The 17,611-nt window shown below is 35.9% G+C and overlaps 1 protein-coding gene across 1 annotated transcript in view; it reads left to right on the top strand.

Annotated features, from left to right (window-relative positions):
- CDH13 (cadherin 13) overlaps positions 1-17,611 on the top strand; it is a 481,427-nt gene that overhangs the window by 80,710 nt on the left and 383,106 nt on the right. The window contains exon 2 of the mRNA XM_084294592.1: positions 8,991-9,102. Coding sequence (XP_084150718.1) covers positions 8,991-9,102 — 112 coding nt within the window. The remainder of the gene's footprint in view (positions 1-8,990; positions 9,103-17,611) is intronic.

The following is a 17,611-nucleotide window of genomic DNA, read 5'->3' as shown; positions in this document are numbered from 1 at the left end:
GGTCATTTGTGATGCAATGTCACTGTTAACACAAGGGAGTCTGTAAGCTTTGGATATTTTGCTTTGTTGTGATGTTCTCAAAAATGTTCAACTTGCTGTCTCTCCCCTGGGGCATGCTTCCTCTAGAGTCAGAAGAGTTGGTGCAAGTGCTTTTTAGTTTTTCAACTGTATTTTGTTTCATTAAAAATACTCCTCAAGTAACAGCTGGCGCTGCCAAAGACATGTATTTTTTTTGTTTGTTTGTTTATTGATTTGTTTTTACCTCTGTATGACTCTGGCAGCTTGGAAATTCATGCTTATTGTAACTAAATGCATAGGCCCTTGATTGATCAAATGAACAGTGATGCAACAAATGGGACCAAACAAATTAAAACATTTAACAAAATAAATTAAAAATTTAAATGGTAGTTAGCCTACTACTAATAAAAAGGCATAGGAAATGCCTCATATTTAGAAAATGAAAATAAAATAACTTGGGAAACATATCATTGAACATGAAAAATGCAGAAGCATGTAAATAATTTTAATAATCGGCTTAGGAAATGAGTTCTAGGCTGAAATTATGTTAAAGTATACTATAAATCTTCTGCATCTGTCAGATAGATAACCCTGTGTTATCTGGGTTACGTTCATACCAGTTTAATGAAAATAGGAAGTGGAGGAGAAGATAGAGACCATGTTGGCATCATGGTGGAAAGAAAGATTCAGGTGACTAATATTCTAATAAAAAAAACAAAAAAACAAAAAAACAAAAAACACAACAGCCATTTGATGTGCAGATAATGTTATGCTGCTACAGACTGCCTATAGCTTGTGGTTTTACAGAACGTATTGTCCTCTTCCCAGAATCATAGAATATTCTGAGTTGCAAGGGACCCACAAGAATCATCAAGTCCAACTCCTCCTTAAGACACAATCAGTTGACAGGTTTGCATTGGGGTCCTTGCATTGTAGCTATTTTTCAATTTTTATTATGGACGTTGAACTCTTTTTTTTTTTTTTTTTTTCCTCCAATACCCTTGATGGAATCAAGGGATTTACTTGAAAGTATTCATTTTTAAAAAATGTTATGTTTGCAACTGTGTGGGAGAAGGTCAAAAAATGTTCACCAAATGTTTTCTTGAAGCTGAAAAAGCAGACATTTTCACTTTCTCATACCTTATTTTATTTTTTAAGTTAACAGTTCTGAGGGTTGGTTCTTGCTGTCATAATGTTTCAAGGTAACAGCACCATGCATGTACTTATTGCACAAATCCATGCTATTCTCTGAAAGATTGTTTTTAGCAAGTTCATTTTTGGTTTTAGCTTACCAGTGCAAAAGACAGATATTCAATGTTACAGTAAGTTCAGTTTTGTGGTGTAATAATAATTGCTTTATTTTTATAACTTTGTGGACTATAAAGAGAACAATGGATGGAAGGTTGTACTTTTTTGATAATCATCACACTGTTGGGAAATTAAACCTAAATCATGTTCCTTATAGGTTCTAAACATTCTAACAAAACAAAACAACATCAACAAAAACCAACAGTATCTGCTATAAGAAGTATATGATTATATTTTTTTCTCTAATGGCTTTTACCACATCAGCATTCTCCTGTATGGAATAATGACTTTGCCCTGTGCAACTGCATGTGAAGGGTTATAAATATGTTTTTTTAAAAATCCTTAATTTATTTCATTTTTTTAAAACAGAGATTGATATTTTCATTCATCTAAGTGATTCATGAAGTCATTACTGCTGGAAAATAGGATCAACCTGTTTACTTCATTAGGTGATAAATAACTAAAATGTTCAGCATAAACCAATCTTTGTACAGGTTATTGTTGTAATGCAGTTTAGGTTTCGGTAATTCCATATCTTGCAGTATAACCAGAACAGAACTTTGACTTTCAATGTTTCTTCTTTATGCCTCTTTCACTAGTACAGAAGTGCTATTGAATGGCTCATTTGCATTATTCTGTGCCCTGTAAAATGAATTTATTATGCAGCTTCTGTAAATAGGCTAACCAGTTGTAATCTCATTCTAGTGTTGTAAGGGTTTCCGAAAAATGTGATTACTCTTTTCATAACGCCTAAAAATAAACAAACAAAAAAACCTTGGGGCCCAACCCATTCTTTTGTCTGAAGGGTTCTGTTTGTTAAATGGTGTCATTAATCATGATGGGTAGGTATTTACTTGGTAAATAATTGAGTAATTAAAAATATTATTCACTTTGAGCACAAGTAACGCATTTTGGCCTCTGTTACTAATCATTAAAGTATTTAATGAACTGGCATGATAGTTATTGCCAGACTTACAAAAATCCAAGCGATGTTCAGAGATGTCTATACAGATGAAACAGCAAGTTTATCCTGCAGTCTGAGCCATGTGGATACAATCCTTCTTGAGCTGGAGACCATTTTCTCACAGCAAATCCTGAGTCTCAGCTAATAAGCTCTATTGAGAGGGAAAGTTAAGCCTGGGCTCTGTGCTGTAAGATGCATGCCATCTGTGAGCAGAGCTGGTTCCCATCTGGCCAGAAAGGGCATAGGTTTAACAATGCACGAGGGTTTGCATCTGTATTTGTATTTCATAAAGATTAATCCTGATTCTGTTTGTAAAAGCCTCTTAACATTGAGAAGTGGAATATTAGGGAGCATTAGGCAACATATTTAAGGCTTAAGGAAATATGAACGTTGCTTACCAGGCCTTGGAGAGCCCTCATCTGGATTTTGCACATATGCAAACGTGAGCAGGCACAATGAAAGGTTACTGAGATGATCAAAGGAATGCACAGTTCCTATAGGATCAGAATAAAAAAAATTGGTTTGGCTAGCCTAACGAGTTGAAGACTTACAGAGGAAAAAAAGGTTAATTAAGTTATGAAACAAAAATTGATACAGGAATAAATGGCTATAAATTGACCATGAATGTATTTATTCTGGAAGCTATGAAATGCTTATCAGAATGAGGGGCCAGAACTGTGGAACACAAGAAGAATCAAATGATCTGGCCAGGAGACTATGCTATGCCTTCCTGCCACAGATGAAAACTAGAGATGGTTCTTTATACACAGACCCAAATTATATAGGCCTATATATGTGTTTTGTTTAGTTTTTGTTTGTTTAAATTAAAGCTTGCTCTTGAGTAGTGCTAGCTCATGTTTTGATGCAAGTTGTAATAGTAAGGACTCCAGTGTAAGAAAACACCCAGGGACCCTGTGCATTCAGTATGGCTGCAATGACACTGGTACAACCCCTGGCTGAGCTATGCTTCTCAGTGACCTCTGGCTTCGGAGTGTGTTGGCTGTGTTCACAGCATGGAGGTGTGTTCAAGTGTGCCTGAACCTCAGAAGAAACTTAATATAAAATGTTCTTGGTCCCCCACATTTTGCTCAACAGGGCAAAATGACTGTGACGCATCTTTGAGCTCTAGGCACTTCCTGGCAGCTTTGTTTACCCAAGTATAATTCCATGGTGGTATGCCATCTTCCTCCTCATTCTGGCCCTTCCTTTCAGAAGGAAAGTAGCTGTCTGTTCAGACAATAGTGCTGGCAAATTACTTCTCAAATAACTTAAATTAACAAGATTTCCAGTGTCATGGAAGATGCACACTTTTTATCGAATTTGTGATAAAATGCTCGTAATAAACATACGTTCACAAGGAAAGTGCTCGTAAAAAGAAAGTTCTTGTGCTAGATACTCTCACAAAAGAGTTTGTCATATTTTGTTTCTAGTTAATGGATGCCTACCACAGTCACACCACTTAGTGACAGGAGAACTGAATTCATTTCAGCCAATAAAGTAATTCTAATTTGCATTTTCATAGCCCACCCTTCAGTACTCCAAGTTTGACTTTCATTTTTAGGATGGAGCTATGCAGTAAATGGATATGTAGGCCCTTTAAAAGGATATTTATCATCCTTGAAGAATCTTAGTGCCAAATCTTAATAGCATTTCTTACAAAAATGACTTGAATTCACTATCAGATTTAAAGGTAGAGATTGTGAATACTTTTTTTCTGAGACCCTTTTCAGATAAAAAGAAGAGGTTAAAGCCTGAAACAGTGAAAACTTTCCTTCCATAGTGAAAATATTGAATAAAAAAAATCACCAAACCTTTGTGCTCTAGAAATCAAATTATTGCAAAATAGCTATTTTATTCAATTTAGTCACTTTCTGAGATAAATAATTCAGCATACCTTGATATAATATATATAAAACAACCTTTAATAATTATGCAAATAAGAGGAAAAGTTATTCAGGCTTTCGAGCTTTTCCCTGTGCCAACTGATGTTAAAAAGTACCAGAAGACAAGGAGTACTTCATGTCCAGTCTGTATGTGATTTGAAGAAACGATTGCCTCAGGATCTACTGGCACTCTAATTGGAGTCATAATGCAGAATAAGAACCTTACTTAAAGCAGTGCTCTTTTTAGCTGTTTAAGTATCCCTCTGTTAATTTCATTTAAATAGCTCCCTCATGTAAATCATGAGTAAAATCATGAAATCAGTGAATAGCTCTTACTGACTTCAGTAGGAAAGGATTTCATCATCTCTTTGCAAATCACTGCAATTGTGTGCATCTTAATTATTTTTTCTTCTCTGACAGCTTCCTCCTCATCCATTTTTGGGGGGTCTAATATTGCAGCACCTGAAGATAGAAAGGATTTTAAGATCCAGAGTTCTCAATCTCCATGATAAAAAATAGTTTTTCATGTGCAATTTAATTTGGTGTTGGAGGTTCTCATTATTCAGATTACTTTTTCCTCTAGGTGCTCAGCTCTTAGGATCACTATTTTATATGGAAATCTCAGGTTGTCATATGCAAAAAAATAAATAATAATAATAATAAAAAAAATCTAGTACTCATGCTTCCAGAGAAAAGCTCAGGTGCATACATTTTCATATACTTTTACAAGTAAAAAAGTACAAATAAATTTTATCCCTACTTTCCCACCAAACTGCCCACCCCCCCCCATCCCCCTCCAAGAAAATAAATCTAATTTCTAAAGAAATTACTCTTTAACTGGGGGCCTTTTGAAATGATGGGTGGAAATGTTCAAGATAGGTGTCATTTCGATTTTAACTCCTTTGTGGATTTTTATATTAACTTATTTTTTTAATTTTTGCATTTAAAGTTACTTTCCTGAAGTCAAAAGTAGAATGTGTTCTTATAGAATACTGCTTCATGAAATGAGATCTGTTTGCATTTGTTTGTAAAACTCATTGCTGGGCAGATGGTTTTCACAGGTGTCTGCACCAGTTACATCTCTGTTTAAATAAAACCTGGCACTAGAATGAATTTAACACCGTAGGAATATATGTGAAATGTAATTAATATTCTGAAGGTTACATTTTTAATAATAGAAAGTTGATTTAATGCAAGTAGGGCTAATGAAGGTGTGAGAGTTTTTACAGTTAAAGGTGAGCGAATTCACTTTGAGAGTGGCCAATCAAATCTGAATGGAGTTGCTTCATACATTGAATCTGGGAGAACCTAAGAGAACATTTGAAATTTTGGGGAAGGTCATTACAAAGATTAACTTTCCATCACTACAGAGGTAAAGGAACTCTGGGTTTTGAGATGCAGCATTGCCCAAAGGTACTTTAACGTCAGGGGCTTTATTAATCTCCATTGCGGCATGGTATAAAATTGCAGTCCTCTTCTGATTTTTTAACCCATGTTCTATGGGAGCAGCTTTCAGTGCAAATGTTGAGGTCAGTAAGGTCAGAAACATGTGCCTGCTGCTTTATTAACTACCAAAAAAATATAATAATAAAGGTGTTTCTTAGGCTTGATATCTCATCAGATGCGTAGTTCTAGCCCAGTGTCCAAACTTTCACAGGAGTTGTCTGAACTAGTGACATTTCCTTATAGTGACTGGTAATAAATTCAGAAAGTCAAATAGTCAGGATATTAAAAACGAGTCTTCACTCTGTACATTTCTGAAAAACATTAGGTTATAAAAAAATTTGGATTCTGCTTGTCAGTGAATAGAGGCGTTTCAGGTCTGAGTGGTCAAAACTCCATCGTTTGCTTCTCAGGCTTTTTCATGTGCAAATTTTGTTGCATAATGGTCATGTTCTTTCAAGAATGCAGCTTTTTTTCTTAGCAGTGGGTGAAGGATCCTTTTGTACTAATTGCCCAGTACATATTTAAGTACATGTGAAAAATGTTTATATACTCCAAATTCTACGTATATGACACTTTAAACATTACTTTCAGTGTATTTAGCTGAGCTCTTTCTCTAGGTAGCTATCAGCCCACAAACACTTCCATTGTGTTAAAAAAAAATATGAAATCTACATGGTGATAAATTCAGAATGTGTTTCACTTTGAACAATATTCTCTTTGCCTCCAATGTAAATCTGTGCTTGGTTTTTCTTTTCAAGATATTTTTAAAGACTTTTTCTCACAACACGAAGAAACTTAAGAGAAATTAACATGATAGACATTTAGTTCTATAGAAGAAGTTTCTTCATAAGAGAAGTAAATTAGAAGAATGCTTGTGCTTCTAAAAGATAATTAACTAAAAACTCTCCGTGTGGTGGCAAATCTAATGTCTTGTTTGACATGTTGAGAAAAAAGTGCTTGGAATTGCACAAGTAGAATAAAATGTTCCATTTCACAGCAAGGCCAAGCCTGAGTCTTGTAATTATTTCAAAGGGAGTAAAGGTCATTTTCTATTTGCTACATCAGTATTATGTGAAGCTTCTGTACCAGGCTTACAGAAGTTCACTCATGACCTATTTAGATTGCCCAGATTTCAAAGTCAACTTATACTGTCACAAATCTGATAAAATAGACGTATTCTCTTCTTGAAGAGAACTGACATAGATGATGTTCAGAGCAGGCTTTTCATTTATAGTTCTATAAGACAAGAGTTTCAACTTTAAGACTTCAGATGCTGGGAGATCACAATATGATTTGCCTCTTATTTGATGCATTAGTCCTTTAGGGGAAGAATTAGGTTCGTAGTTAAATTTCAGCATAGTTTGCTTGACTGTATTTTTGCGCATATTCATTTTGTAATAGCATGAGTCAGAGACAAGTATTTTAAAAATACATCTGTGTAGTGAAAATATATGCAGAAAATACACGTTTAAATCTCACTAATGTGTGCATTTGACCACTTAAGTACATACCAGGATATTTTTGATGATAGGTAATCAAGATTCATACACAATTTTGAGGGGAGGCTCTGAGTACATTTGTGTTTACAGATACCTTGTACTGGACGACTGAAGGGGAACACAGTTCAATTCTCAGCCTCTGTAGACTGCAGAATCTCCAATAAAATCAATATATCAGTCTCAATAACTGAATGAGGGATTAGTCACTCTGCTTTTTCAAGGTTTTGTAAGAAAGGCAGCAGTTACATGGACATATAAAAGTGAATAATAGTCGAGCGTATTGCACCTTGCTTCATGTATTACTACTTTAAGTCTTTCTTTTCTTTCTTGGTTAATCCCTCAAAGGGATAAATGCAGCAGAGGTCAGGGAGGAAAGGAAAGGTGTCTATCTGCTGCATTTGAATACTACCAGCTTAATTGTCATGAAATAGTCTGGCTATTTCTCAGTCTGTAGCACTTTTAGCCAAGCTTTTATAGCATATGTCAGTGACATGAAACAAATGATCCAATGCTTGGTTTCAGTAAGGAGAACTAATGCTGACCAGGTTAGGTACTGTTGCCTTTGATTTCTATAAATGGGATCATGTGAAACTTGGTGAGTGTGAAGTGCATGAAGAGAGTGAGCAGGAAATGTATTGCTCTGTTTAAGTGAATGGATTACAAGTGGTGCGGCTATGAGGGAAACATACAGATGTTAAAAACTTTGCAGGGCATCTTTGTAGGATTAGAATCAGTTTACCTAGACAGCAATGTTGTGGAGGTAGAACCATGAAATGTGGCTTTCAGGGCCACCACATTATCCTGACCTTCTTTACCTTGGTCATTATGGGTGTCCCATCTCTTTGAGTTTTTTTGGATGTCCAACAAGAAGCACATTAGCCACAACAATTTTGAGATCATAGTGCTGTGTACACCAGGTTAAGGCCAGGATTTGAAAACCACCTTTGGAGGTTCTGAAGCAGAAACTACTTTTGAAAATGAGGCTATGTTTATATTAGTTGAAAAATAAAGATTTGTGTTTTTCTACTCTCTTGAACTTTTCTCCTTTTGCCTTTCTCTTTAACCTCTTAAACTACTTAGTATATTTTTCCTGCTGCCTCTTTCTCAGGTGTTCTTGCCCCTGTGCTCTCATTTAAAAACTGCCAGGAAAAATAGCACTTCAGATTGTTTTTTGTACTCAGGGATAGAACACAAACCTTCAGAGACTGAGATTGGCATTATACCTATTTCCAACAAATCTTATTTAGCTTTTAAGCTCCCTCCTTTGTCAAGGTGTTCCTGTGGTGACAAAGATGTTTGGTGACTATATACTAAGAGTAATACAAATTGTATTTAACTTTAATCTTTAGATCCGTCTCCAATATGATGCACACATTTAATATTCAGTCTTCCCTTGGTGTAAAGAAGTTTTTGATTATGAGGAAAATAAATTAAATGTGACTCGAGGAAAAAAAAGAAAATAATCAGTTTACATTCAATTATTTAAATCAACTTAAAAGTGCTTAGTTTAAGCACGTATGTAAACTGAACTGGGTTCAATTGTGTTGTTAAGAGCAGCCTAAAAGCATCCTATGTCTTCATAAAGACAAATAATATCCTTTATTCATCATCTGAACTGAGAACCTAGCCCTCAAAGTTACTGTTTTGTAATCTCCGTGCCAGCGCACACATATAAAAGCAAAAGCTTACATGAAAATTATGTTTAGCAAGGTTTGAAGGGGGAAGTGTGATGTGATGGATATTTTGTTTTATGAATGTGGAGCCCAATATTTGGTTTTATGAGCACTGAGCCCAAATCCAGTATCATTCCCAGAAGCTAACATGATGGATGAGTGAGTGGATGTTCAAAGTCCATTTCCTTTGTTTCTTCAGGTTCTGCTGCTTGCATGTGCAGAAGATTTAGAATGCATCCCTGGATTCCAGCAAAAGGTTTTTTATATTGAACAGCCATTTGAATTCACAGAGGACCAGCCAGTTCTGAACCGTATGTTATTTTCATATATTACTCTTGTGCAGAAATCAGAATTGCCTATATGTTTGTGTCACTCCTGCCATTTATCAGAAAGCTTTTTATTGTACGTAGGGTGTTGAATATTGCCATGATTCTACCTGTGCTCCCCTGCATTAATCCCATATCTCTAGAGAGTTTACTTGGTTTAATGTATTAGAGATGACAAAATACTATATATACATAAATTTAGGATAATATGAATGTTGTGAAAACTTTAAATCATCCACTTTTTGAAAAGTAAATTTCCTTGGAAATTTTTAGAGTTTTTCCTATAATATTGGCAATTGCTTGGAAATGTCACTAGTAATTCCTCTCTGCAAATCAGGTTTAGAAGCTTGTATCTTAGAACTCAACCTCTCTTCAAAGCCAGTGTAAGTCCAATCCTTTCCATGAAATTCAGAAGACTGGATCATGCTTAAGGTCATCAGTGACAGAAACTTTTTACTACATGTATTGTACAAATGGATTATTCAATAATACTTCCAATGCCCAGGTGTCACATCCAAGCTGCTGCTGTATGCTTAAAGCATTAGCTAAAGGAGACTTAACTGTCTTTGAGTCCTGGTTTTAGTTCCTTCAAATATTTTTTTTATAAGCAAGTCATACAACTTGTTCATTTCTGTGGCTTTGGGACATTGCTGTCATTTTCATAACTTTCAAACGCATCCACGTTTGCACATGATATGTATATTACTAATAGTTCCTTAGTTATGCTTGGTTGCTTGCTGCTAAATCATGAATATTTCTAGATATGCCACGTGAGATAGCAGTACTACTCTCTAAATACAGTATCTAGATCATATAAGGCAGCGCATAGTGACAGTCTAGTGAAACCAAGACATGCAAAGCTATGTTACTCATTAAATGTATGTTTCCCATCTCGGTTACCTCCAGATACTATTACAACATATTGATATATGTGCACTGTTATGCTTGTTTGGATTAAGGTACAATATATTTGCATACGGATTTTAAAATACCACTAAATTTAAAACAAAACCAAAACAGAAATGCTATTCAGAACTGTAAGATTATACAGTTTAGAAGACAGATTTCAAACTTCCAATTTCTTTAGGTAATTTTGCTCTAAATTGATAACTCCCAAGATTGCTTTCAGGCATTGATAAACGTGGTTTGATTGGATTTAAACATTCCTACATTGTTAAAATAAAAATTTGTAGATTGCATTTAATCATAGATTCAGAGAACGGTTGAATAGAATCCCCAGCTCTCCCAGGTGGAGAGGGAGAGGTGTTCCATAGGAGCTCTTTATAGGAGAAGTGCTCCAGCCCTATGATCATACTCATGGCCTTCCTCTGGACCAGCTTTACCAGGTTCATGTCTTTCCTGTGCTGATGCTGCCAGTAAGCCTCCAATGCTGAAAACTTATGCAAGGAAAAACAATATTAACTAGTTAGTGTTAACCTGAATGAAAATAACCTTTGTTGTATTCTTTATTTGCTTCTGAATTTTGAGGCTGTTGCATGTCTGGCCAGATCTCCTGCTGATTTGGGCTTGCTCTGCTAAACAAGTAAAGGATATATTAACTAAGCCAGTGTTGACTGGTCAGCTCTGTGGTGAATCAGCAAACTGCACTGGTGTGAAACTGGCACATTAATTAAGATGCCATCATTAAAGTAAGAAGGAAAGAACAGGAGGAGATCTAGAAATGCCTGGAAACAATCTTGGAAATTAAATTATTTTAATAAGCAGACACTAAATTGGCCTAATATGTAATGTTCAACAAAGGCAGATTGTCGATGCATGATTCTAGTTAATTCAATCACTTGTAAATAGTATGTCCTTCATGCAGTGGTATTAAACCTCTGCACAGTTTCTTCATTTTAGCTGTCAACAGAATTGATATTTTTAATTGTCTGTTTGAATACACTTTGCATGCTCTTGCATCTTTTTATACCCATTACCCAAGAGCAGCATAATTTAGCGGTTGCATTGGAATGTGAGGCTTTCCAGGGCTATGTAAATTAATAGAGTGAATATGCAAAGCAGGTCTATAGCAGTGATTGCTTTTGTAGTCCTCAATAAGGAAAGGAAAGGATCTTCTTAATTCTTTTCTGAAGTGCTATAAAAGTCTTTTTTTTTTTTTTTCTTTTTTTTTTTTTTTTCCAAATTAAGCAAGGACCTACTGTACATTTCATTGTCAGCATCTTCCTAGCAATTTAATATAGGTTATGGCAGGTTCTTATGTATTTATTACTTTTAAATATGGCAATATTAATTATATTTTATGTTTACTGGTGGGAGGATAAACCCAAAGCAAGGGTACAGAATTTTATCTTTTCTTATTTTCACTTGTACTGATTCTTACCAAAACCAATGTATAAGCTGACTGTAACAGATATATATCAGCCCGGTTGTGTATGCATGCCTTCATTCCCATTAATTTCACTGGGCTCCTATTGCTATTTGTTATCTTTTATCCCATTGTGCTCAGATTGAACTGCTTTTTTATTGATTTATCATTACATCTCACTTAACAGCACCCTCTAGCATTACTCAGACAATTCATTATCCTAATTTCGTTTGTTGTATTTTACGATGGACGTTTTCTTTTCCTCATCAGACCACCTTCTGTCCATGTCCCTTGTGTTTTCTATGACCACACACAAAACCAAGCACTTCTCACCTGCTTGTGAACTGCCCAGTTCTTTTCCCCCAGTGCCACCTTCTTAAAACCAGATGGTCCCTTGATGTGTTAGGAGAGGATTCATACAGCCACTCTCTGGAAATACGGAACAGTCTTTCCACGTAACTGTTGCTTTAACAGGCAATAACATTACTGGATTTTTCTTCTTTGTAGCTCTTTTAGTTTATACCTAAGACTGTCTTCTGCAATTAAATAGAGGAGATCACGAAGATTGTTAGGTTCTTGATAAGGTGATAATTGACAGCATTAATTGCAGGTTTTACCTTTCTGAAACATTTGTGGCCATCAATATACTTTCTCATCAGCAAGCTTGTCTTCAGCAATGCTGACAAGTCACGGGTAGTGACAATGCTCTGTCATGGCAGGCTGATAGAAAGTTCCTAATCAGACCTATCAAACGTGGAAATGTAACCGTGTTACATTAATCATGTTTATACTTAACATACATGTGTCTGGGCTTTTGGGGGTACTTTTAATTGACAATAAATCAAATAATACACTTGAAAAATTGAGGCAATTAACATAAGGCATTAGGTGATGTGTTGTGCATACTAAACTGGGGAATACATTGTCAGTGATTTAAATGTCAAAACAAAAGAATTTTTGACCCTTACTTGAAAAGCTTTAATTTGGATGTTAATTAATGGCTGACCTCTTCTGTCTCTTACATGATAGATTGCATGTTTCAGAGCTTGAGCTGTTTCAAGATCACAGCTTTGTCTGTTTGCATTTGTGTGCTTTTTCATTCTGTGGATTTGAACAAAGACATTTCTATTCAGTCATAGAAAATCTTTATTTACTCATATGGTGGGAAATACATTAGTCTGCTTATCATTAATACTTGAAGGCTGAATACTTGAATACTTTGCTGTTTAGCAAGGCTGAAGCCTCCAACAGATTTCCCTTGTTTGAATTGAGTAATGCCTGTGGAAGAGATCAGAGAAGACCATTCCTACTGTTACAACATCAGGTGTGTACATGGATCATAGCGCTGATCATGCTCACATCGAAACATTTCATACAGATTCTCAGATAAATAGATGAGGGCTGTGTGAGATCTGTGATTTATCACATCCACTATTCCCACTGTTTACCGTGCCATTTGACTTTACAGACAGTGTGAACCGGTTGCAGAAATAGTCTATTGATATTACATTGTTACTCTCTATTTACTCTGATCCATACAGTTATCACATTTTTCATCTCCCCTGCTTCACTTTTTCTGCAACTTGTATAGAGCCAATGTTCGAAGCCTAATTCAATATACTGTAATTTGCCAGATCCTCTACAGAGTTTTAACATGAGGTTTTTACACCAGAGTTGGCTCTTCACTCTGAACATGCCAGGTTTTAGGTAATTAGAACTAAAGGTGGTAGTTGCAGCTTGCAAAATGACAAGTTTGAGTGAGGTAAGGTTTTTGGCTTAGTAATTTAATGCAGGCAAAACTGTCTAGACTTTTGGGAAACAATCAGGTGTGTGTGTGTGTATGTATATATATATATATCTGTAGCATGTCTTGTACTTCTTTACAAAATGTTGAAAAATAATTCTTGTGCTGGACGTGCGTTAGCAGGTTCTATAGTAATATGCCTGTCAACCTTTCTAACCAGAAAGCCAAATGTTGTTTATACTCCAAAATGCATCTCAATGTGCGTGTGGCAATGCATAGAACTTGAATACCAGAGCCTCACTTGAATGCATGATTAAGTCCAGGCTTCTGGGACTCAGTGTTATGCCATGTGGATGGAAATATTAGTCAGGATTTGAAGCCAGACATTAGGGATATCCCTTAATCATGCAGTTCCCCTTTAAATAGCTGCAGGAAGCCAAGTTCCTGTTACCAAAATTTCAGTATTGCCTAACTCTTACACAAACATAATGAGAAATTTTTCTGCATAAGTACTGCAAATAGGTATTGTTATTGTAAGAGTATTAATATAGAACACCTTGGGAATGTTTCTGAATAGATGCATGCAGAGCAATGTTTCAACTTAACACCGTCATCTCTTATACTCCTTTCACACATGACTAAAGCAAAAACAATTTAAAATCAAACAAACAAAACAAAATGGGTGACCAGAGAGTTGCCTTCCAAACAGTACTTGTCAGCTTATGAACAGGATCTGAAGGTTATTGTTTCAAAAATATACTTTGATTTTTATGCATATGCATTTAATTAAACTATTTTTTTTTCTTGCAAGAGGGTAAGATATTAGATGACAATGTGGAAAAAATAATTAGTCTCTGAGAAATGTCTTCCATGCTAAGTCAAAATCTCAAATGGATGTAGTCTGCTCTAGAAGAGTGATGGAGGAAAAGCCATATGTGTTGGTGAAACCTCCTCTTGCCATTATCAAGTCTTTATCATTATTCCAAGGTAGAGAAAATGAAAAACTAAACCCAGAAAAAGTCTTGTCTGTTTTGGTCAGAAAAGCCATGTAACCCTGGGTTTAAAAAAAAATAAAGGGGGGGGGGGGCGGGAGGTGTTTACAGTAATGCTTTATTAACTGCACTTATATTTGGAAGGTAAAAGTAGCAGATTACTTGGTTTGAGATCAGATTTGCTTATTTATTTATTTATTTTCATGGAGATTTTCCATGAATTGCAGAGAATACTTTTTGAAATATGTGTCTGCTTTGGTTGGCTGAAGCAAGCCAGCTGTTCTTCTAATAATCTAAATCAATGACCAACTGCTCAGTATTAGCAGGATGGGTCCATTGCTCAGAGCAGTGCAAACCCTGTATTAATAATGTCCCTAGGTGCTTTAATGGAAGACTTTTTCTGTTCGATTCCAGTTGGCACTTCCAAAACAAAAATTACATTAACTAAATTATCGCTCCCTAACCAAAAAACAACGCAGGCCAAGAGGCAGCCTCGTTCAGCTGTATGAACATGCTGGAAGGCTAAAATCTTCTAACGAAATGTAAGTATCTTGGCATAACGCAGCAAGCAAGTAGTCTGACATGAAATGCTGCTCAGGGCTGACAAAATTCATCAGGTCAATCCTCCTGAGGAAATGAGGGGTAGGGATGTGTGACATCTGGACATTGGAGCTGGGGTTGTGCTTCACCTTCAGCATCAGCCCATCTTTATCAGGAGGATGCTGCTTGCATCTGACAAACAGACATAGCATGAATGATTGCATGCTGAAATGTTCCTGCTCTTCTGTTTTAATTATCTTCATATTTCCACAAACTGCATTTCTGACAGCTTTAAATTTGAGCATCTTAGAAAAGCACCATGCAAAAGATGGCTAACCTGTTCCATTGTGCTTCAAAGTGCAGTGTGAACACTTGGCAAGAATTAATGGAAGTAAGAGAGGTTAAATCTTTCTTTAAACATAGAATCCTATTTAAGTTAATCATATCTTAAAGCATGCAAGTATTCTTGAAAATGATTGCAGACATATTTCATGATTAATTTTAGTTTTTAGAATTTCTCTCTGCTAATCCAAATCAAATGATAACTTTTGTATTGTGATTATGCTCAGGCTTCAACTTGCAGTTTTTCTTTCCCTTTGACTATTTAAAGCAGTCTTTCCTTGACAGAGCAATCTCTCTGCACATGTTGGCTACTGTCTGCTTTAATGGATGCATCTCCTTTTTACATACCTTTTCTGTGGCATGTGGTCTCTCCATCTCTGTCTCTCTCTAAGTAACGTTGGCAATAAACTCATGAAGTCTTTCAGAAATTTATTAGATTGAGTGCTTTATTTATTTATTTATTTTAGCTGGAGGCTGGTGGTTTTGATTTTGTCTTCCGTCTCAGTTCTGCTTAACCACCAGAACATTTTCTCTAGATAAGAGAAAGGAACTTTTTATGGATTGATTCTGAAAACTGTGGTCATTTTGGAGTGATTTTGTGTGCATGTTTGTATGCCTGGTACTGACTACTTCTTACTGGGCAGACAAGTACAGCTGTAGATAGTGGAGTAAGTGCATGTCATGTTCTGTGCTCTGAATATTAATTAAAGTGTTTGCTGGTAGGATTTACTGAAATAAGAAATTGCCTTAAGAAAGCCAGACTGAAAGTGATCAAAAATCTGAAATTCCTGTAGCAAAGAATCCTTTTTTAAAAAAGGTGGAAATAAAACTGGGAACACTGGGAGGGACTAAAAGATAATGCCTTTAGAAATCTGGGATGCTGCTCTTTAGACAGGGGCTCTGCTTTCAATATTAGCTTGGATTGTTTCCTCTCTAAAAATGAGTGCCACTTTCTCTCTCTCTCAAGAACTGAGGTGCTTTTAAAGAGAGCAGCACAACAGAGGTAACACTAAAGCAGTTTACAGGTAGCAGACAGCAAAAGAGAAATTCTGCACTGAAGTTGTAGCAACCGTCAGTATGTATTTGACATATTTGCAAAATGCTTGCTAGCAAGTTCCAGAACTAAAAGTATGTCAGATTGAAGTAAATGATAATTGATCTAATTGATGTATGGCACCATTCTGTAACCAGGAGTTCAGGTTTAGTTTTCTGAAGGGCAAATTGCAATTCACTCTTATATTCCTTTTCATCAGCTGTGATCCTCCTTTCAGCAGGATCTAGGTTTATATTACAGGCTGTTGTCCTGTCTGACAATTTTGGCCAAAATACTGCAGAGGAGATAATATTAAAAAAAAAAAAAAAAAAAAAAGTTGCTTTTTTATTTCCTTTTTTTTTTTTTTTTTTAATATATTCTGTAACTAGAATCTATGTACATGTATATTCTGTGCCTACCATACTGATAAGAAGCGTTGTTTGTAGAATACATTCAGGCACGTGGATTTTGTTTAACTTCTTTTGTGTGGTAGTGAACTAGTGGCAACAGAAAACATGCTGGTGTGCTAGAAAACCAAAGTGCTTGGTTTACAAGTAGGAATCCTGCAGGCTTTATTTAGCTGGAATTTTAATTACAGTGCCAGCTCTCAACTCCTACAATAAAACAGTAGGGAGACCACTATAATTTGACCTCTTACGTTAACATTAACACCAACCTATACAAAAATATAGCTTCAACTTTGAAGAATATATACAGTGGGAGGTAAATTGAAGGAATTCAAGGAACTATAAAGAAAAAAATTCTTCAGATAATGTTTATTTTCCAGAAGTAAAAGTGTGGCCACCAATGCAATGTTGGTGTGCTTGGCTCCCTGTACCCACTTTCTGGTACTCAAAAGCAACTTAAAAACTAAAAAACAAAAATAAAATAAAATAAAAAATCCTGCACTGTTGACTGAAAGGTAGGAAAAGTGTTTTCAGTTTTACCACATCTTGGGCATTGCAGTCCTTCTGCCAGGTTCAGAATAAAGGATGCTACATAAACTATGGAGAAAATGTTGATGTATTGATGACAAAGCCTTCATGTTTCCACAGGAAACTTAATTCAGGAAACTTCAGGTGCCCACTCCTGAATCACTTCTTTTCACTCTTCTGTCTGCTGTCCCTCACCGTATGGTTCAGAGGGGAGTAAGAGCAGTCAGCATTTGTGGATTACACACTGGGCCAAGTGCTCCATCCTGCTGAGTCTCAAAAGAGCAAGGTGGGGTGGGAAGCAGGAACGGACACCCTGTGCAAGGCTTGCATGGGACAGTTGATGCCACTGTGCTGCTGGAATGTGAAATGGGGAATTTTGCACTAGCCTCTGCAGAAGAATGTCAATTTTGACCAGTGGAATAGAGCACCATGAACAGTCACAAGTATGTATGAATTTTGGGTTAATTTTAGCTACAATAGTCCATGAGTTTTGGCATGACAGCTCATTATACATTTTTGGAGATTTTGTCATTGTAGAAAGGTGCTTAAGAATATTTTCCAGGTTTCCTTTGTCTTTTAATA

This window comes from Netta rufina (genome assembly GCF_964035555.1).
Source record: "Netta rufina genome assembly, chromosome: 13".
Lineage (NCBI taxonomy): Eukaryota > Metazoa > Chordata > Aves > Anseriformes > Anatidae > Netta > Netta rufina.
Note: the sequence above shows the minus strand (reverse complement) of the source record. Positions and strands in the feature narration are given on the sequence as shown.